At 39.9% G+C, this 23,264-nt stretch overlaps 1 protein-coding gene across 1 annotated transcript; it reads right to left on the reverse strand.

Annotated features, from left to right (window-relative positions):
• Window positions 1-3,403: 3,403 nt before the first annotated feature.
• Window positions 3,404-22,986, reverse strand: LOC125239224 (zinc finger protein 239-like). Its single transcript, XM_048146752.1, has 12 exons — window positions 22,955-22,986; window positions 21,774-21,848; window positions 20,998-21,053; window positions 17,720-17,794; window positions 15,826-15,964; window positions 9,832-9,944; window positions 9,359-9,455; window positions 7,784-7,942; window positions 6,563-6,664; window positions 5,963-6,046; window positions 5,312-5,410; window positions 3,404-3,803 (listed from the first exon to the last, which is right to left on the reverse strand). Exons 5-12 carry the CDS (start codon window positions 15,937-15,939, stop codon window positions 3,660-3,662), a joined length of 912 nt encoding a protein of 303 aa, XP_048002709.1. The 5' UTR covers window positions 15,940-15,964; window positions 17,720-17,794; window positions 20,998-21,053; window positions 21,774-21,848; window positions 22,955-22,986; the 3' UTR covers window positions 3,404-3,659.
• Window positions 22,987-23,264: the final 278 nt, after the last annotated feature.

The following is a 23,264-nucleotide window of genomic DNA, read 5'->3' on the forward strand; positions in this document are numbered from 1 at the left end:
GGTATTTATCAAGCTATGGCCGATGAAAACGGTCAGGAAATGATGATTATCAATTCCATGCAATTCCTAATAGTATTTTCTAACACATAAAAATCATCTTTGAGAATTTAAGGAAAGCTTTTCTTTTTCTTTTAACCTTATAAATAAAGGTCTACCTACTCATGTACAGTGCTGGACAAAATGCATCATACACCGACATATAAAATAAAATTTCTATCATAATTTCTTTACCCTTAAACTTAACATCACAGTTGTATTGGAAAACTTTTAGCTAATTTCATGGCGTGTATGTAACATACAGACAATAACGCATCAATATTCGTACAATAGGCTAGTTTCCTATACTTAATAGTACATTACGAATATTACGATACAAGTGCGTAAAAAAGGAAGTTCGAAACGAGTGGCGATAAATTAAAACACGACCGAAGGGAGTCGACTTAAATCGACACGAGTAACCGGATGGCCATCTGTACTGAAAAACGTCGTACGATACACGTGCGAAAAGGAAATTCGTAACTCGTGTTTTAATTTATCGCCACTCGTTTCGAACTTCCTTTTTTACGCACTTGTATCGTAATGTACTATTTCAGTACAGATGGTGTTTTTTTTACGCGCTAGTGCGAGAAGTGATTCACTATTACGTCAGGTCGAAACTTTGGAGGGCCACCTGTACTGAAAAACGTCGTACGATACACGTGCGAAAAGGAAATTCGTAACTCGTGTCGATTTAAAACACTAATGAATTGACCGTGACGTCATTCCTCAGTATTTCATAGTAATTCCCTATTAGCGAATAGTTTTGACAGTTCTTAAAAAGAAGCTGATTTGACTAGTAGGAAACTAGCCTATTATTTTTGTACATGGGGTATAAATATAAATGTCATTCCTTTTGGCTCTGCTCAAATTTGATTATACATACATACATACAATCACGCCTGTATCCCATAAAGGGGTAGGCAGAACACATGAAACTACTAAAGCTTCAGTGCCACTCTTGGCAAATAAGGGGTTGAAAGAAAACGAAACTGTGACATACAATAAGTAAAAATACGAATGAAATGCAATGGAGTAGTGTGTTTGGCTTTCATCTGCTTTAGACCACATCTCGGACACTGACGATCAAATATATGAAAGAGGCGCGTTCCTAGCACACAGTCTAAGCTCGTGTAGGTGAACGCGAACCATGCTTGTATGAGTGAGATATGACAGGTCGACTGTTCGCGTTTTTGACAGGCGGTAACTGTGGGGTAACCGAGAGGGGGTGGGCGGCACTTTCAGCGGGGAGCGGGAGTGGCCATACTGTACGATAGTACTCTTTATTATACTGTGGTTAGACATTGCTACTTATCTTGGAGGAACATTTTGCAGTTAAAAACTGAAGGTATTTATCTAACCCAAGCTTTTTCCTGTGTCTATTACAGTAGGCAAAAGTAGGTATAATTCAGAATGACATTTGACATTTTATTTATTTTTCCAAAACTTTCCTCAAATTTTGGCTTGGATTGATTATTGAAGTGAGTTCATGATTTTCAAAGGTAAAAACAAGTTGCCCCTGTACATTCCACCACTTCTTCTAAACAATATGCCTCTAAAGAGGGTATCAGAATTTAAATAAATATCTGGGCCATGTACTAACCGAGGACCTTAAAGATGACAGGGATATAGAACGTGAGCGAAGGTCACTGTCCGTTCGTGGCAATATGCTGGCCCATAGATTTACTCGTTGTAGTGTTCCTGTAAAGCTTACTCTTTTTAGAGCCTATTGCCAAAGCTTCTACTCGTGTGGTCTATGGGTCGGTTTTACGCAGCGGGCGTACAGTGCACTTAGAGTGCAGTATAATAATGCATTCAGGGCATTGTTGAGGCTCCCTCGCCATTGTAGCGCGTCGGGCATGTTTGCGGACGCCGCTGTCGATGATTTTTATGCGATAATGCGCAAAAAGTCGGCGCCTTATTAGACGTGTGCGAGAGAGCGGCAACAGCATCCTGCGGATGATAGCAGACAGGCTGGACTCGCCCGTCCTTGGCCGGTTCGTGGATTTGCACGTGAGGGATCCGTGAAAGTATTGTTTGTGTTGTGTTAATGTTTTATTTTATTTGTACTAAATTAGTCTAACATAGTTATTAAGTTTTAGAGCTACTAACCATATTATGGAACCTGTCTTCTGAAATAAATACATACTGGTATTGTCTTTCAGCCATCGCCCGTCTGAATATACAGGGTGTCCCAAGACCATGGGACATGAAGGGAAAGTACCTAAAATATCACAGATAGGATATATTGCTGAAAGAAGACTTTATTTTATTTTTAAAACTTGGTAAAACTGCATTCAAAAAAAAATTTTTTTTTTTTTAATGTATGGACAAATTTTAAGGCTAAGGAGTCTGCCATGTAAAATGTTAAAATTCATGGTCTTCCTTTTATCTCCGACACTATGTTATTTAGAGAAAGATAATCTTTATGATGAAGCCTATCGATCGGTATGACAAAATTACAGGATGTTTTTTTTTTCTCGTGTAGCGGGTTTGATTCCCGGTTTAACCATGTAATTATTTAAAAATCTATGAATGGAGTTTTATTTAGTTTTAAAAATAAAATAAAGTCTTCTTGTAGCAAAATACCCTATCTACGATATTTAAGGTACTTTCCGTTCATGTCCCATAGTCTTGGGACACCCTGTATATGATGTGTTTAATAAAGATGACTGAAAGAAAAGACTAGTATGTCTATTTCATGCGTTTGTTATGATTAATAGGATTTTTCCTCTCACTGGCTCGGAAACACGTGTTTTGTCCTTTAAGACCAGCGGGTAAAAAACGCATTTTATCCACTAGTGGGTAAAGTAATTTGACCTTGAATAAAGTCAAATTAACTGCTTTAAAATTTATAAAAGTAGATGAATCTAGTAATAAAGATGATTTACCACCTGTGGAAGTACTGGAAGCAGTGATAAACGCATTTTTTGCGTTGTAGTTTCCTCCCTATAGTGAGAGGAAAAGTTTTGTGTTACACTCGGGTGCAAATGTATTTTACTTCTCGTGTGTTAAAAAACTCGCAAGTTCAGGATTCTGTTCTCGAACCACTCGCTTCGCTCGTGATTCAACTATAGAATCCTATCACTTGCTCGCTTTTCAATTCCACACTCGGCGTTAAAATACAACTTTGCCGCCTTGTATAACAAATAACTATTAATAGCTTTAACCTATATGTGCCCAACACTTATATTTTCTCCCTTTTTTTGAAGTGACAACCTCATTCTCCTACTTATTTTAATGAGTAGTAGCGTGTTTTCAGCAGTGGGTCGAAAACGACCCCATGGGCATATATGGGTTAATGGCCAACATAGTCTCATGTAATCAATCCAAGCCAAAATTTAAGAAATTATTTGGAAATATACACACAGAAAAATATATGTAATGTATTAAGTATTAAGGTACCGTTTGGGGGCGCTGTTCACAGCAACACATTGCGTGAACTTGATGCCACTCAGCGCACCTTCGTAAAATTCGCAGCGATTTCACTTGCATGGTTTCTCTCCTGCGTGACGCATTTTATAGGCCTCCAAATAAATATAAACACATTTTTGTTTTAGAATCTTGTTGCTATATTGGTAAACTATTTTGAAATAAAACTAGATATTTACTAAGAGTAAATTTTATTGACTAGTCGGTTTATTGCGTTTCCTCGGCGGGGGCTTGAGCTTGAGGTGCACGTACTTGCGGTGCGTAGCGAGTGAGCCCGCCTGCGTGAACTTGGCGCCGCATAGCGCGCACTCGAATCGTTTCTCCCCTGTGTGTACCTAAATATATGTGATTTTATAAGCAATTTCATTGGAAAGTTAATATTTGTAATGTGTTGGGTTACATCTGGCAGAATAATTTTGGTCAGAAACAGACTTCGCATAGCATGGTTTACTTAGTTGGCATTATTACTACCACGCATACGACACATTTGGTAGAATATTGTTTTACAGAACATTACTTTGGTCGACTTTGATTTAGCATAATTTTATGTACCATAATAATCGTATAGCATATTATTACGTGAGCAGAATTATGACACGCTATCGAAAAGTAAATACAGCCCCAGAGGCCCCGTTAGGTACGACAACGAGCGTAGCGAGGAGGAGTGTTAGGTATCTTGCATCCCCAAAACATCCGACTCGCTATCAAAAAGCAAATTGCAATTTTATGCCGCCAAATATTGTGCACAAATATTATCTGCGAAAGTACAATTCGACTAGAAGAATATTATACTCGTCAACATTGTTACAAAGTACGATTCGGTATTATAAAAACCTGCGAAATTATTTATGCCAAAGCATATTCTGCGTAAGGTGTTTCTGCCAAATGTGACTTAACTAAGAACTATTATACAAATCAAATATATGCGAAAAAAGTTTCTGCAAGACAATAGTGAACCGTTGTTGTTGTTTAGAGTCGGTTCATAGCGTCTATATTTCACTTAGTGTTCTGAACAGTTCTAAGCGAGCATTCGTTCGTTCCCCATGCACCGATAAATGTATGGAAGTCAATGTTTCCATCTGCGCACGTACAAACGAATGGTCGCTCAGAATATTAAGTGAAAACGCAGCTTGACCTTACAAAGATACCAAACACAAGTAAATTTGGTCAGGTACCGTAGTACTGCATAAGCTGAACACCCGGGTTCGATTCCCGTCTATAGGCTACTAGACTAGAGTATATCTAATTTGGCACAATAAATGATTGTTTTCTGTAATATTTGACATAAGAAACCAATATTTAATGATTTTGGGTATTAAATGTGTACGATGACTACGTATTTTTAATTCAAAAATGTAAGTTCTTTTTTTTTCAATTTTGGCCACCGAAAACGCTGTCGGCCGTGTAGTGACGTCATAGAATTCATGTCAAATCAATCACTGACATAATGACCTTTATGCCTCGTACTTAAAGTGTCAGAAAGTGTTGCACTGAATGACTTCATTCACAAAAAATCTATACATGACATGGCTGATGTTGTTTTTTGCCTGATTACGTAAAAGTATTCTTTAAAAATATTTTTTGCGGTTTATAAGTCATAATAAAATATAGTGATATTTTTTTCGGTTAATTGGACAGTAAGTAATAATAAGACAAACTTTAAAAAAGGGTCAAGTAGCCTATATCGCTATATGGATAGTGATGTAACTTTACAATAGAAAGATGCAAAATGCTGACAAGCGACTAATGGCAAGAATGCTATAAAATTCAAAAATTCACATTAAAAAAAAGAATAATTTTAAATGAACGTCTATGTAAATTATCGATATAATTAATGACTTACGACTTTATGCACATAGAGTCCAGTGGCGCGGAGAAAGGTTTTCGGGCACTGGTCGCATCTGTACTTTCGAAGCCGTATGTGCACTGCCTCCACGTGTACCTATAAATAAAGAAAAAGCAGTTCTTGATGCATTTTGTCAAACTTTTGCTATGCTTCGTCACAAAGGCGCCCCAAAACTTTTGGAAACACTATTCTTTGGGACTGAAAATTAACGTCAGTTGTTAACAAAGAGTCGCTATCAGTTTTGTGACGATAATTAAGCATAAAATTTCAATAAAAATATTATTTTTATGTTAATTACATAAACTTTAAGCGATAATCTAAATTCAGAATGGAAAAAAAAATACTTTTAGACAGATTTTATGCTTAAATTGTCGTCACAAAACTGACAGCGAGTTAACTTTTTGTTAAAAACTGACTCTAATTTTGGGTCCCAAATCCTGAAAATGCCCTTATCGAGGGTGTACTGGTGAAATCCGATAAGTTGAGCAAACTGGTTTTTGAAATTCGAACTATGTGCAATTTCCACAATGTTGTTATTTCAAGGACAAACTATCTCGATTTATCGGGTTTCATCAGTAAACCCTCGTTACATCACATGAACTCATAAATAAGACAACTTAGAGATAAACATGAATAAATAAGGCGTACCTTGAGAGCGGCCGCGGTGCCGTAACATTTAGCGCAACTTTCGCACTTGTATGGTTTTTCACCAGTGTGGCGCACGTGGTGTGTCTGAAACAAGTAATAAACCATTTTTTATGAGACAGAAGGTAAAGGAGCGGGCCCCGTAGCCGAATGGCATTTCTGCGACGCAAAACGCCGCACGATGAGTGTGCGTTGTCGGGCTTTATGGGAGTACTCTTTTTTCAAGAAGTTTTGTATGTTATATCGGTCCGGAAATACCGCAGGCGTCAATTCATTCTATAGTTTAGCTGTCCGAGGCAGGAAGTTTATAAACTAGTGCCTTTGTCTCCACCCGCTATATTTTAAAGTCCCCCCCCCCCCCCCCCCACGACTTTTCCTTTTTGAAAACGCCTTTTATTTCGACAATCGACTGACATATACGACCAGTAGAGGAACACGTTGTGCAGACATCAGAATTTTTTTTTTTGGTAACGTTAAAACGCGGAGACTTAACTTCACCTTTTGGTCCGTTTTGACAACTAATCTCTAGATTTGGCATAGGCAGTTATCTGACCTTCCAACCCGATAGGGACTGTTATGTAAATATAGAAACTTATTGCTTACCCGGAGTTCTGCAGCGGTGGCGTAAGACTTGGGGCAGATTTCGCACTTGAAGGATTTGTCCCCTGTGTGACGCGCCTGGTGTTGCTTAAGTAGAGCCAGGCACTGTCGACAAATAATTAAATGTATGTATGATGTGTATGTGGAATTTAAAACTATTGTTGCGCATAAATATGGCAATGTTTTATACAATGTATCTACATCAGGCTTGAAGCACATTCTGGCCATGATTTCTCTCCTGTGTGATGCGTTTGAGCGCACTGGGATGTGTTTTCACTTCACCACTGCGCTCTCCGGCAGCCTTGGCCAGGGCACCCGCATGGTGTAAGGAGGATCCACGGTGTTTTCAGTCAAAGGAAATAGTAAATCCGATGTACTTAGGATATGTTTAGGAAACTCAACGATAGAGGGCGTGAAACACAATTAAATGCCTTAGTGCAAGTTGTTCGCTAGATGTCACTGTAACCGCAAACTGGGTAATAACTTGTTGTGGTAAAATGTTAAGTATTTTTTGATGTCTTTTCGCTAGATGTCGCTGTACCACCTGCAAACTAGCGAATAATATTCTATGGTTAATTATATTATGTACTTAATTCAATTCTATATTTTGATGTTATTTTGGAATTTGGAAAATACGTTCGTTTCTTTGCTCAGATTCATAATGAAACCTATTCCAAAATCTCGCCATTAAAATGTGACGCTCCATGTCTAAAGGGTTCAAATGTTTTATGTGCTATAAGGAACCTTTAGGCATGGAAAGTCACATGAAAAGTTGTCGTAACTTAATATTGATGGCGCTGAATTCGAAAATCTTGACTGATGATTCTATACCATTCAATATACTCTATGGCTCCGATGCGCTCCACTGTGCTCCATCATGCTCCGATGTTTTCCAAGTTGCTCCGATGATCTCCAAGTTGCTCCGATGATCTCCAAGTTGCTCCGATGCGCTCCAAGTTTTGATGGTCGATTTGAAATGCAGACATGTCTCGCTTAACACACAGTGTTTTAAGCGTCACGCTCCGTCATGTTCCGATGTGCTCCAAGTTGCTCCGATGCGCTCCACTCTGCCCCACCATACTCTGATGATCTCCAAGTTGCTCCGATGCGCTCCATCATGCTCCACTATGCTCCATCATGCTCCGATGTTCTCCAAATTGCTCCTATGGGTACACATACTATTCAATATACTCTGGGAGGATCAGAAACACAATAACTATTTACCTGGAATATCTTGCCGCAAGTCTCGCACACTTTTCCCGCGCGGCTGCCGGGGTCGTTGCGCTCGCGGTCCGGGCGCGCGAGGCGAGCGGGACGCACGCCTCTGTGCACTCGATCCATGTGAGTGGATAGAGACACTTTGGATAGGAACGATTTGCTGCACTGCAACAATAAAGTTGATTTTATTTATTTATTTAAACTTTATTGCAAAATAATTTTTTTTATAGGACATTCTTACACTGATTGACTGAGGCCCACGGTAAGCTCAAGAAGGCTTGTGTTGTGGGTACTCAGACAACGATATATATAATATATAAATACATAGAAAACATCCATGACTCAGGAACAAATATCTGTGCTCAATTCACACAAATAAATGCCCTTACCGGGATTCGAACCCGGGACCGCGGCGCAGCAGGCAGGGTCACTACCGACTGCGCCAGACCGGTCGTCAATATAACAAATAAAGTACAAATTGCGGACTTAATGCCTAAAGACATTTTCTACCAGTCAACCAACAGGCTAAGCAGAAAGAGTAATGGGTGCAGGCTTAAAAAAATACGTAATTGAAAATGAAACATAATTGCAGCAAATAATACATATTGTCAATGATAAACTACACACACATATATATCTATAAAATTACATAAACTTACATATATATAACTAGCTTTTGCCCGCGGCTTCGCTCGCGTTAGAAAGAGACAAAAATTAGCCTATGTTACTCTCTATCCCTTCAACTATCTCCACTTTCAAAATCACGACAATTCGTCGCTCCGTTTTGCCGTGAAAGACGGACAAACAAACAGACACACACACTTTCCCATTTATAATATTAGTATGGATTACATACATACATATATATATACTACATACTTTATGTACCCAGTGCAAAGAATACTATGCCTATGATAAACAAATTAACCAGTGAGCTTGTCAAAAAAAATGCTTGCGCAACATGCGCTTAAATGAGAGCTTAGTTTGCGCCTTTCTGATATCAAGCGGAAGATCATTCCAAAGCCGGATCCTGATTTGATTCGAGTTACTGATTTTAGTGTCGCGCGGACCGTTTTAGCGTCACGCGAACAGTTTACAACTTATATTACGAGCAGAAGGAATTGAAAACAGTATACTGATTAATACTATTGTAATATTAGCTAAAAATTGTTGAGCATTAGCACAGTATAATAAAGAGTACTATCGTACAGTATAGCCACTCCCGCTCCCCGCTGAAAGTGCCGCCCACCCCCTCTCTGTTACCTCACAGTTACCGCCTGTCAAAAACGCAAACAGTCGACCTGTCATATTTCACTCATACAAGCATAGTACGCGTTCACCTACACGAGCTTATACTGTGTGCTAGGAACGCGCCTCTTTCATATATTTGATCGCCAGTGTCCGAGGTGTGGCATTAGACTTTTCCTTCGTCGCGACATCTATTGACAAGTAGCAGTGCTGATAATTTACGCTATTTGACGCGTGATTGACGCTAGATGTCACTAGAACTAACTCGCATTTACTGATGTATGGAGTTACAACTCTTTCCTTATTTATTCCTCTATGATGTGAGTAACATACCTCGTCGCAGGTGAAGAGTGCAGTCCCGTGCTTCCTGTGCTGATGCAACACTAGAGCATCTGCATCTTCGCTCCATTCTCCGCATGTGCAGCACACACTGCGAACAAAGACTAGGTTTTAGGCTTGTGTAGTAAATGTACTAATAGTACTAAAGACACGATTCCCTGCACTGTACTAGACCGAACTACTCCCAAATGGCCAAACCTCGTTTTCTTTTCGTGGTAGCTACACTTAAAATAAAATATTTTATGCAGTGCACGAAATAAAGCACCACATAATTAGATGAAAAACATGGACAATTGTTATGTTTAAACATAATTTCTATTTAATAAGTCAAAGAGAAAGATATAAAGTAAATGAATTGACCGTGACGTCACTCCTCAGTATTTGTCGCTTCGTTTCGCCGTGAAAGACGGACAAACAAACAGACACACACACTTTCCCATTTATAATATTAGCATGGATTATCTTACTTGCCATGCGGGTCGCACTTATTGCCAGGCCTGTCGAGTTTGTGCCGTTGCAGCGCCTCCAAACTGTCAAACTGTATGCGGCACTTGCGGCAGTGCAGCTTACGGTTGTATGGCTGCAACAATATTTGACTGGTTAAAAAACTTGTCATAGTCTTGTTATTGTTATACGCGTCAAATTCAATTCCTACTGTCTTGTACAGATGGCGCTGGCCACTGACGTCTGATTTGGTCGCATTCATAAAAAATATTGTGATCTTTCCATTCCGATAATTTTTAAAATTCAATGTTTTCAAGATGTATAATAGAAATGACGACTACATAAAAAAATGGCATTCTGTTTAGTAGTTATTGCTCCGATGCGCTCCACTGTGCTCCATCATGCTCCGATGTGATCCAAGTTGCTCCGACGCGCTCCATCCTGCTCGGATGTTCTGCAAGTTGCTCCGATGTGATCCAAGTTGCTCCGACGCGCTCCATCCTGCTCGGATGTTCTGCAAGTTGCTCCGATGTGATCCAAGTTGCTCCGACGCGCTCCATCCTGCTCGGATGTTCTGCAAGTTGCTCCGATGTGATCCAAGTTGCTCCGACGCGCTCCATCCTGCTCGGATGTTCTGCAAGTTGCTTCGATGTGATCCAGGTTGTTCTATCTTGCTCCGATGTTCTCCAAGTTGCTTCGATGTGCTCCAGGTTGCTCCGACGCGCTCAATCCTGCTCCGATGTTCTCCAAGTTGCTCCGATGTGCTCCAAGTTGCTTCGATGTGCTCCAAGTTGCTCCGATGTGCTCCAAGTTGCTTAGATGTGCTCCAAGTTGCTTAGATGTGCTCCAAGTTGCTCCGACGCGCTCAATCCTGCTCCGATATTCTCCAAGTTGCTCCGATGTGCTCCAAGTTGCTTCGATGTGCTCCAAGTTGCTCCATCTTGCTCCGATGTTCTCCAAGTTGCTCCGATGTGCTCCAAGTTGCTTCTCCAAGAGCACATCGGAGCATGATGGAGCAATTTGGAGAATATTGGAGCATGATTGAACATAGTAGTAGTAGTAGTAAACTCTTTATTGTACAATTAATAACAAAAAAACACAGTAATTACAGTAAAGAACAGTAAAAAGGCGAACTTACCCCTTTGAGGGATTTCTTCCAGTTAACCTTTGAATGAATGAGAGCACGATGGAGCAATTTGGAGCACATCGGAGCAACTTGGAGCACATCGGAGCAATTTGGAGAATATCGGAGCATGATTGAGCATAGTGGAGCATGAAGGAACACAGCGGAGCGCTTTGGAGCAATTTGGACAACATCGCAGCAACTTGAAGCACATCGGAGCAATTTGGAGAATATCGGAGCATGATTGAGCATAGTGGAGCATGAAGGAACACAGCGGAGCGCTTTGGAGCAATTTGGACAACATCGGAGGAACTTGGAGCACATCGGAGCAATTTGGAGAACATTGGAGCATGATTGAGCATAGTGGAGCATGAAGGAACACAGCGGAGCGCTTTGGAGCAATTTGGACAACATCGGAGCAACTTGAAGCACATCGGAGCAATTTGGAGAATATCGGAGCATGATTGAGCATAGTGGAGCATGAAGGAACACAGCGGAGCGCTTTGGAGCAATTTGGACAACATCGGAGGAACTTGGAGCACATCGGAGCAATTTGGAGAACATTGGAGCATGATTGAGCATAGTGGAGCATGAAGGAACACAGCGGAGCGCTTTGGAGCAATTTAAACAACATCGCAGCAACTTGGAGCACATCGGAGCAACTTGGAGTACATCGGAGCATGATTGAGCATAGTGGAGCATGAAGGAACACAGCGGAGCGCTTTGGAGCAATTTGGACAACATCGGAGCAACTTGAAGCACATCGGAGCAATTTGGAGAATATCGGAGCATGATTGAGCATAGTGGAGCATGAAGGAACACAGCGGAGCGCTTTGGAGCAATTTGGACAACATCGGAGGAACTTGGAGCACATCGGAGCAATTTGGAGAACATTGGAGCATGATTGAGCATAGTGGAGCATGAAGGAACACAGCGGAGCGCTTTGGAGCAATTTGGACAACATTGGAGCAACTTGAAGCCCATATTATTAAATTAAAACGGGACTTAATCGCGTAAAACTTACGTTTTATATTTAACCCGACGTTTCGGACATGACATTACGTCCGTGGTCACGGGTAGACTGGCTGGGAGTTGTATCAACATCTTCTAGCTGTACGAGTTTTTCGAACTACCCGCACTTGATTGTCATCAGTCACTTTTACGCTAGGGTTGCCACTCTGCCTACATACAACACTCACGACATCCGATGGTATGGGACGGGAAGTTTTCTCACGTTTACACTTGCCAATCACTGGATTCCACGAAGATGAAATCCCTTGCCCTTCATTTTGATTGAAATTACGATGTTTCCTGATTTCAATCGCTTCACGTACTTTCCTGCTATAGTAAAGACGTTCAGTTGAAAGGACTTTGGGATTATGCAGTTCAATCCAGTGGTTCGGTCCTGACTCTAGCAAATGCTCGGCAACCGCAGACTTATTTATTTGTCGTTTTTTGACCGCCGCGATATGTTCTTTGACCCTTTCCGCTATGGTGCGTTTGGTTTCTCCAATATAAGAACTACCACAGCTACAGTCAATCTTATAAACGCCTGGCGTCTGATATGGAATAACATCCTTTGCTGACCTTAGTTGCCCCGCCACCCTCGACAACGGCATGTACACAGTCTGTATCGAATACTTCTTTAGTATGGTACCAACCTTGTCTGTCACTCCTTGACATAGGGCATAAATGCCGGTCGTCTTGCAACATTCGGATGCTTCTTCGCAGGCTTTCGTCTCGGTTGCCGACAATCCACCCTGTACCCATTCTTCCTAAGAACCTCCTGAATGTGTGACATCTCACTCTCTAAAAATTCAGGGTCACAAAGGTCATGTGCTCTGTTCTTTAGGGAATTAACGACGGACAGTAGGTGACGAGGGTGGTGGTGAGACTGAGCATTGAGGTATCTATCTGTGTGAGTAGGCTTCCTGTAGACAGTGTGCGCCAAGGATCCATCCATCCGACCTATCACTTTTATGTCCAGAAAAGGCAAACTACGATCTGATTCCAATTCATACGTAAATTTCACCTTCTGATGAAAGGAATTGAGATACTGGAGTAATTGCTCAACTTCTTGCTTGCCACCCTTCATGATACAAAAGACATCATCGACATACCGCTTCCATAAAGGGAACGCCACGGTGGTCATGGACTCGACAGATTACGACGACAAAATTCGGCTTTTACTGAATGATACGGATGTGTATAAGCCCGTTTCATATGACCCTACTGCCAGAGTTACGCGCCGGATAAGGGCTGTCATTAGGGACTACAGGGAGTTGTTCCAGGATGATGTCTTTGACCGTTTACACAGGCCTAGAATAGTGCAATCGCCGAAATTGTATGGGCTGCCGAAGGTACACAAAGCTAACGTGCCCTTGCGACCAATCGTAAGTCAAATCGCCTCACCTACTTACGACCTGGCAAAGCATGTAGCATCGGTGTTGCAGCCGCTTGTGGGTAAAACGTCGTCCTTTGTGAAAGATTCTCGTCACTTTGTGGACATTCTGAAGGATGTTAAGCTGGAACCAGATGACATAATGGTGAGTTTTGATGTTGAGTCGCTTTTCACCAATGTTCCAGTTAAGGAATGTCTTGAGGTAGTTAGGACAAGGCTAGCTGACAATGAGATACTGGAGTCGGTCATGGTGTTATTGCGAAACTGTCTAGAAGGGAGCTACTTTTTATATCGACAAAAGCATTATCTCCAGATTGACGGAGTTGCTATGGGCAGCCCGGTGGCGCCGGTTTTAGCAAATATCTGGATGGAGCATTTTGAGGCAAACATAGACCTGCAACCATGGGCAGTGAAGTTATGGAAGCGGTATGTCGATGATGTCTTTTGTATCATGAAGGGTGGCAAGCAAGAAGTTGAGCAATTACTCCAGTATCTCAATTCCTTTCATCAGAAGGTGAAATTTACGTATGAATTGGAATCAGATCGAAGTTTGCCTTTTCTGGACATAAAAGTGATAGGTCGGATGGATGGATCCTTGGCGCACACTGTCTACAGGAAGCCTACTCACACAGATAGATACCTCAATGCTCAGTCTCACCACCACCCTCGTCACCTACTGTCCGTCGTTAATTCCCTAAAGAACAGAGCACATGACCTTTGTGACCCTGAATTTTTAGAGAGTGAGATGTCACACATTCAGGAGGTTCTTAGGAAGAATGGGTACAGGGTGGATTGTCGGCAACCGGGACGAAAGCCTGCGAAGAAGCATCCGAATGTTGCAAGACGACCGGCATTTATGCCCTATGTCAAGGGAGTGACAGACAAGGTTGGTACCACTAAAGAAGTATTCGATACAGACTGTGTACATGCCGTTGTCGAGGGTGGCGGGGCAACTAAGGTCAGCAAAGGATGTTATTCCATATCAGACGCCAGGCGTTTATAAGATTGACTGTAGCTGTGGTAGTTCTTATATTGGAGAAACCAAACGCACCATAGCGGAAAGGGTCAAAGAACATATCGCGGCGGTCAAAAAACGACAAATAAATAAGTCTGCGGTTGCCGAGCATTTGCTAGAGTCAGGACCGAACCACTGGATTGAACTGCATAATCCCAAAGTCCTTTCAACTGAACGTCTTTACTATAGCAGGAAAGTACGTGAAGCGATTGAAATCAGGAAACATCGTAATTTCAATCAAAATGAAGGGCAAGGGATTTCATCTTCGTGGAATCCAGTGATTGGCAAGTGTAAACGTGAGAAAACTTCCCGTCCCATACCATCGGATGTCGTGAGTGTTGTATGTAGGCAGAGTGGCAACCCTAGCGTAAAAGTGACTGATGACAATCAAGTGCGGGTAGTTCGAAAAACTCGTACAGCTAGAAGATGTTGATACAACTCCCAGCCAGTCTACCCGTGACCACGGACGTAATGTCATGTCCGAAACGTCGGGTTAAATATAAAACGTAAGTTTTACGCGATTAAGTCCCGTTTTAATTTAATAAGCGGAGCGCTTGGAGCAATTTGGACACATCGGAGGAACTTGGAGCACATCGGAGCAATTTGGAGAACATTAGAGCATGATTGAGCATAGTGGAGCATGCATTCGCGGTGACTTGCGAACCGGCTGTACTGACTTGTAATGTAACACTCAAAGGGATTCGCGTCAAAACCGACAGCCGAGTGGAGCACGCGGTGCGAGCGGCGAGCGGCTCGGCTCGCTGTACTGACTGATGACATGATTGAGCATAGTGGAGCATGAAGGGCACAGTGGAGCGCTTTAGAGCAATTTGGAGAACATCGGGGCAACTTGGAGCACATCGGAGCATGATGGAGCAATTCGGAAGCTTGATTGAGCATAGTGCAGCATGAAGGGCACAGTGGAGCGCTTTGGAGCAATTTGGAGAACATCGGAGCATGATGGAGCAATTTGGAGAACATTGGAGCATGATTGAGCATAGTGGAGCATGAAGGGCACAGTGGAGCGCTTTGGAGCAATTTGGAGAACATCAGAGCATGATGGAGCATAGTGGACCATGATTGAGCATAGTGGAGCATGAAGTTGAGTCCAGTCCTGCTGATGAATGTCTCACCGCAAACCTCGCAAGTGCCGCCGGTCGCGTTCTCCGCCGGATGGTCTAGCCGCATATGTGTCGCGCACGTCTTCTTACTGTTCAGTTTCATCATAGAGGAATAAGTAAGGAGCACATCGGAGCAGGATGGAGCACAGTGGAGCACATCGGAGCAACTTGGAACACATCGGAGAAGGATGGAGCACAGTGGAGCGCATCGGAGCAACTTCGAGCACATCGGAGCACGATGGAGCACAGTGAATAATCTATCCTTTGGTTGATTAAAAGTATGATGTCCGATTTTTGGGTAAAAAAAAACACTGTGCAACACTATAAGTAGGGTAGTAGTTACTTTATAAAGCCTACCTTGTTGTGAGCCCGTGTCTTGTGACAGTTGAGTCCCGTCCGGCTGATGAATGTCTCGCCGCAGACCTCGCAAGTGCCGCCGGCCGCGTTCTCGGCCGGGTGGTCTAGCCGCATGTGTGTCGCGCACGTCGTCTTCTTACTGTTCAGTTTTACACAATTATAATGGACATTTTCCCCTCACTAGCTCGGAAACACGTGTTTTGTCCTTTAATACCAGCGGGTAAAAACGCATTTTATCCACTAGTGGGTAATTTGACCTTGAATAAAGTCAAATTAACTGCTTTAAAATTGATAAAAGTAGTTGAATCTAGTAATTAAGATGATTTACCACCCGTGGAACTACTGGAAGCAGTGATAAACGCATTTTCTTGCGTTGTAGTTTCCTCGCTATATAGTGAGGGGAAAAGTTTTGTGTTACACTCGGGTGCAAATGTATTTTACTTCTCGTGTTAAAAAACTCGCAAGTTCAGGATTCTATTCTCGAACCACTCGCTTCGCTCGTGGTTCAACTATAGACTCCTTTCACTTGCTCGTTTTTCAATTCCACACTCGGCGTTAAAATACAACTTTGCCCCCTTGTATAACAAATAACTATTTCAGAATAGGCTACTTTGAACTTTCCTCCTAGTCAAATCAGCTTCTTTTTAAGAACTGTCAAAACGATTTTGAACGACTTGCTAATATGGAATTTATATGAAATCGAATTGAGTGACGTCACGGTCAACTGATTTACTTTATACAGGGTGGCCCATTCAAATCGGTCAGTATGGGAAAGTCTGAAACTGTAAGACATACGAAGATTTGTTCTTAAATAGGAACCATGTCACCGATTTTGATAAAAAGAAAAACTGCATTCATACAATTAAAAAAAAAGTGTACCCAGCTGGGGAATCGAACCCGGTTGTTTTGAAAAAATAAACTTACACTATTCAGATATCGTTTGTGTAGGTCTTAAGCAGTAAATATCTCTAAGAAACATAATGTCTAAAATGAATAAAATGCATTTTTTTCACATACTTTAATTTATCATAGTAGGTGTTCAAAGTGACCACCGTTACAATATTCAGCAAGTTCACTTCATCTTTACAACAGTGTACAAAAATAGCTATAACACCGTTGAAGACCTAAAAGTAGCCATAGAGTCAACTTTAACGCAGATTCACCACATGAAGATACAAAATGCAATAGTAAGATCGTTAACTAGACGTGTTGAATATTGTATTGAAAAAGACGGTGGTCACTTTGAACACCTACTATGATAAATTAAAGTATGTGAAAAAAATGCATTTTATTCAATTTAGACATCATGTTTCTTAGAGATATTTACTGCTTAAGACCTACACAAACGATATCTGAATAGAAATAGTGTAAGTTTATTTTTTCAAAACAACCGGGTTCGATTCCCCAGCTGGGTACACTTTTTTTTTTAATTGTATGAATGCAGTTTTTCTTTTTATCAAAATCGGTGACATGGTTCCTAAGAACAAATCTTCGTATGTCTTATAGTTTCAGACTTTCCCATACTGACCGATTTGAATGGGCCACCCTGTATATTCTATCTGATTTATAAAATATAAACTGTAATTAAAAATAACTTCTGTCACATTGTTAGCTTCGTCTATTAAATCCATACTAATATTATCAATGGGAAAGTGTCTGTGTCTGTTTGTTTGTCTGTCCTTCACGGCAAAACGGAGCGACGAATAAACGTGTTTTTTTAAGTGGAGATAGATGAAGGGATGGAGAGTGTCATAGTCTACTTTTTATCTTTTTATAACAGCCCACTTCCCTAAAAAGGGGGGATGGAAATTTGTATGGTGAGTTCCTCAATTTCGAATTTAATGCGAGCGAAGCCGCGGGTAAAAGCTAGTATACGATAAATTAGAATACTCACTGAAACCGTTTCTCACAATGTCGACACTTGAAAGTAGCGCCATCGTGGCCCGCTGCGTGTTCTACCGCATGTGGTCTGTGGACATCACAGTATACATCACGATATAATACTCTGTCAAACAAGTCTGTCAGTAAATAAGAACTAAGAAAACTATAGGTATCCTTTTCTCTAGAACCCTAAAGAAAAGGATGCATATAGTTTTCTTTCTTCTTATTTACTGACAGACTTGTTTGACAGAATATAATAGGCTAGTTTCCTACACTTAAAATAAAATATTTTATGCAGTTCACGAAATAAAGCACCACATAATTAGAAGAAAAATATGGACAGTAGTTATGTTTAAACATTATTTCTATCTAATAACTCAAAGTGAAAGATACAAAGTAAATGAATTGACCGTGACGTCGCTCCTCAGTATTTCATAGTAATTCCATATTAGCAAATAGTTTTGACAGTTCTTAAAAAGGAACTGATTTGACTAGTAGGAAACTAGCCTATTGCAAGAAATGAGAATTGCCCGTACATGTACAGGTCAATTCACAAGAGCTGGCACGAATGGAACGAATGTTTGAATGAAAATATGCATGTGTGTGACAGATTAACCAATAAAATGGTGGCTCTTGACAGTTACGACTGTATACCAATACAGGTGTCACTCACACAATCAAAGTTTCGTTCATTTCATTCGTGCCAGCTTTCGTGAATCGACCTGTACGATATTAGTCATGTGACTGTTACGATGAGCGATGTCGTTACAACTTACAACAGTGACAAAGCTCTTTCAGGCTTTCGTTTGACCCGTGGAACATGGCGGATCGTCCTCCGATATATTTTTTTTATTTTTGCATTCTGCTGTTTAATGTATAAGTTTGATAGGATATTATGCAGTGAATAGCCTGCGCAAAGAGTGCATTTAATGAAGAATTCTTTTGGAGATACGAATAACCAATTCTACGGACATCACTCGGCAGTTCGTGGTCCCGGCCGCCATCATGCTTTGTACTGCTGCTCCAGCTATCCTCCAGTGCATCGCGAAGGCCTCGTTCGCAAAAAAAACTGCATATACTGTTTTATATATTTCTGTAATTTACTTGACATTGGCAAAGTGCCCTGGTAGCAGAAAGCCATTATTTTACGAATAAAGCTCTTTCAATAAAGATTAAAAAAAAAAAGTGACTGTTGCGTAATAATAGACATTAAATCAAGAGTGTTTTAATAATTATGTACAGTTGCATAACTTTATCTATATCTACATTCTACATCCATTATGATAAGTTTTTCATCACATTTGCTGTTTAAAGGTCTCATTGCGTCTACGTGTACTAAAGAATAATGTACTATTTTACTCCCAAGGGAGTAATGGATTTAGTTTTAAAAAATAATACAATCCGTACAACACCTCAGGCAAAGGATGTTTCAATCAGCCAAGGAATTTTTTTGCACAACTAAAATTTGACTATTAAGCTGTAAAAAAATATTATCGGTATGAAAAATGCATTTTATTTATGTTTTACAATTATTTCAGTGTATTTTACATTTGTTTTGTAAATTTCACGTAGATCAAATTGAAATTATAACGATTGATCTGATCAATCGTTATAATTTGCAATCTGGCGGGAAATTGTGACGGCCATCTCGATTTGCGCATGATCGCGTTGCCATAGCAACGGGCAGTACAACACCGCCATTCATTGAAGGTTTTGCCTTATGATTTTTTTTCTCTGCGTTTTCCTCTCAAATGTGATGAAAAATATTGTGCGTAACTCAGGAGGTAAGGATTTTGTCGACGAGTGTTAATAACTCGCGACAGTCGCAGGCTGGAGAGAGTTATAGACACGAGTACGATACCTCCCTTGTTGCACAAAATGCACAATATACTATTTTCTACTCGTCGACTTTAATCTGTCAATTAGGACACCACAGACTAAACTATAAGTGCTGACTTTAGTCTTCGACACTTACTCAACTATAATATTTCATTACAGTTCACTTCAGTTACCTGTAATAATTTCAAAAATAGAACTTCATACAAGTTCTATACTAATTTGCGATACCTGGCAATTTTTTCTGCATCTGAAACACATTTTTTTTTCTATCGCGTTATCAACCAATCAGAGACAGTTATTACAAACAATTGGTTGCCAGGAAATTCGATGTTGATACAACGGTGAACGACGCTATTAACATTAATTTTAACATGACATTGTTCGTGCATTGATGATGAAGATGATGACTCATAGAAAAAAGATTGTGATATGATTAAGCTTTTCACTCTCGTACCGTACTATTAGGCCACTCAGCAAGCTCGTGGCCTAAAGATGGTACTCGACTGAAAAACTCTGTATTGTATCACGATGTTATAAAATATTAATCTAAATTCAGGTAAGAGGTAATATCAACTAGCGATTGACTGTCATTTGACTTTTAAAACGTTCGATATTTGAAACAAAACAAGTGACTGAATGAATTCCATCATCGAGAATATAATTTTAACTATAAAACTCGCGTGAGACTCAAAACATATTTAATAGTATTTTATACAATCGTGATATAATACAAAGCTTTTCAGTCGAGTACTATGTTTAGGCCACGAAGCTTGCTGAGTGGCCTAATAGTACGGTACGAGAGTGAAAAGCTTAATTATATCACTATTGTATACAATATTTTTTCTACGAGTCATCATCTTCATCATCAATGGACGGAAATATCATCATTCATGCAAGTTAAAATTAATGTTAATAGAGTCGTTCACCGTTGTATCAACATCGAATTACCTAGCAACCAATTGTTTGTAATAACCGTCTCTGATTGGCCGATAACGCGACAGATAAAAAAAAAATGTGTTTCAGATGCAGGAAAATTTGCCAGGTATCGCAAATTAGTATAGAAATTGTATGAAGTTCTATTTTTGAAATTATTACAGTTAACTAAAGTCAACTATAATGAGCTTATTATAATTGAGTCGGAACTGCCATAGAGTATCCAACACTGAAAAGTTAGCACTTATAGTTTAGTCTGTGGTGTCCTAATTGACAGATTACAGTCGACAAGTAGAAAAAAATATTTTAAGCGGGTTACTCACGTGTTAAGTCGATATAACGTTCCACATGTTTCGATCCATTTTCGAGGATCTTTCTCAAGAGTAGCGACCCCGCCTTTACATGTCGAGAGCGCGACGCACATGCAAAGCATGCATGAACGTTACATCGACTTAACACGTGAGAATATGATTGTTCCTTTGTAACAGAATATTCTAAGTAAATATGTTTTATACTCACTCGCCCGGCACGACACGGTCGCAGCGCCGACATCGAAACTGCAGTCTGTGGGCGTCCTAAAATATTTGAGAGACTTGATTTTTTTAAACATATTTTTATAAACTTTTAATAACTTGTTATGCATTTATGATGTAACTTGAGACGGTGAACCAATTCTTGGCACTAAAGAAAGGCGCAAAATTCAAATTGTGTATGGGAATAAAAAATTGAAAATTAAAAGATTGAAACTATCAATCAATTTTCAAGTGTTCTCGTTGATGATTCCGCCAAAGTAAAGGTTTAGGAACCTATACAATACATTACTTTACAATCAACCTATAGGCAAGACGACTAAAAAAAACTAATTAGTCAGTCAGATTATCAAAGAATTTTAGACACGTATTTTTTCTTTTTTCTCGTAAACGAAAAATGACGACGGTACAGTGCGTTGAAGTTTCGCGTGACGTCACGCCTAGGTACAATTTTTACTTAGAAGTGACGTCACAAGCCCCTACCCGGAACTTTGATGCTCTATATCTTTGTATTTCTTCATTAATTAGAAAAAGCGAAAAATATGTGTTCAGTATTTTTGGGCGATCTAACTGGCGGTCTAAATAGAATGCCATTTTTTTATGTAGTCGTCAGCCTTATTGGAACCCTAGGCCACTATGTCATAGTGACTTTATAAATCAGATTGTAAGAAATTTCTTACTGCTTGTGATTTTGACAAGGTTGTAGAGTGGCCTAGGGTTCCAATTGGTAGGGTCCCAATGTACAATAATGTACTATGACATTACCTGTATATGTTGGTTTCGGTTCACAGCAAACCGGTATCGCACGTGGCACAAGTGACACTCATTGGGCCCGATACTCTATAATGTAAAAAAGCTATAATATAACAGATTAAATAAATAATAAATAAATAAATATTGGGTGACACCTTACACAGATCAACTTAGCCCCAAACTAAGCAAAGCTTGTACTATGGGTGCTAAGCGACGATATACATACTTAAATAGATAAATACATACTTATATACATAGAAAACATCCATGACTCAGGAACAAATATCTGTGCTCACCACACAAGCATGAAAGCATAAATGAAAGCATTTATTTCGGACAACAATAAATGCTTTCATTTATGCTTTCATAACAAATAAATGGCCTTACAGGGATTCGAACCTGGGACCGCGGCTCAGCAGGCAGGGTCACTATTGACTGAGCCAGACCGGTCGTCAAAACAATTTTTTTAGGTTTCCCGTTAAATTCGACACGTCGAGGTTCATCAACAGGAACCACCTGGTATATCACTTTATGTTAAATTCTAAAAAATAATCTTTCAAATATAATAAATTAATTACTAAGTGTGAGAGGACCTTAAGAAGATTCAAGTACCTAGTACGAAAAGATTTGCCTTCGTATTGTTACGAAAACGTACGAACGTGTCATGCTATTTCAGTCAGTCTCAGTACAAGATGTACTGCATTGACTGAACTAGCATGACAAATACCAACTTTTCCGGAAAAATACGAAAGAAACCCTTTTGGAACTACATCTGTATTCAGATACTACGCCAAATGTAAAAACTAGTAACATTAGGAAGTGGTTAAGGTTGTCACACACATGTTCAGTAATTACATTTATTTTTTCAATATGAATATGAAATAAATATAAATGTATTTTTTTTATGAAAACTGAATATAATGAAAAGTTATTTAAAATTAATAATTATGATATTTAGAGAATAATTTTTATATAAGTTAGTAACTTGATTTTATGACATGCATGCATTATTATTTCTATGCCGTATGTGGCAGGATGTGCTGATCAAAAAATGTATTACCAACCTACAATGCACCACATTCAAAGAAATAAAATATTTGATTAATTTATTGATCAATGACTCAATAAGGTGAGAGTGAATGATGTGTCATTGCGATCTAGTTCTTAATAAACTTAAAATTATAAAAACTTACAGGGTCATGCTTGTCCTTAATATGATTCTCGTACGCTGCACTTTTAATATGGTAGTAAGGCGGCGGAATTGAAAAAAGTCGTCTAGTTTTAAAGTTGATGTGACTGGAGAGTATACTGCTGACAAGTGGTATCGTTGTGATCGGTAGACTTTACTGAGTACGAAATAATGACTTGTCGCATTCTCAGACTGTGGGGGGGTTAACTATGACGTCACAAAGATCGCGGTCCCGGGTTTCAATTTTTTGCCAATTTGTCTAGAACCCCTTATCCAATTTTGAAAAATGAGGTGTCGATTGAAAGCGTATAACA

The sequence above is a fragment of the Leguminivora glycinivorella genome, chromosome 25, assembly GCF_023078275.1.
Source record: "Leguminivora glycinivorella isolate SPB_JAAS2020 chromosome 25, LegGlyc_1.1, whole genome shotgun sequence".
NCBI lineage: Eukaryota > Metazoa > Arthropoda > Insecta > Lepidoptera > Tortricidae > Leguminivora > Leguminivora glycinivorella.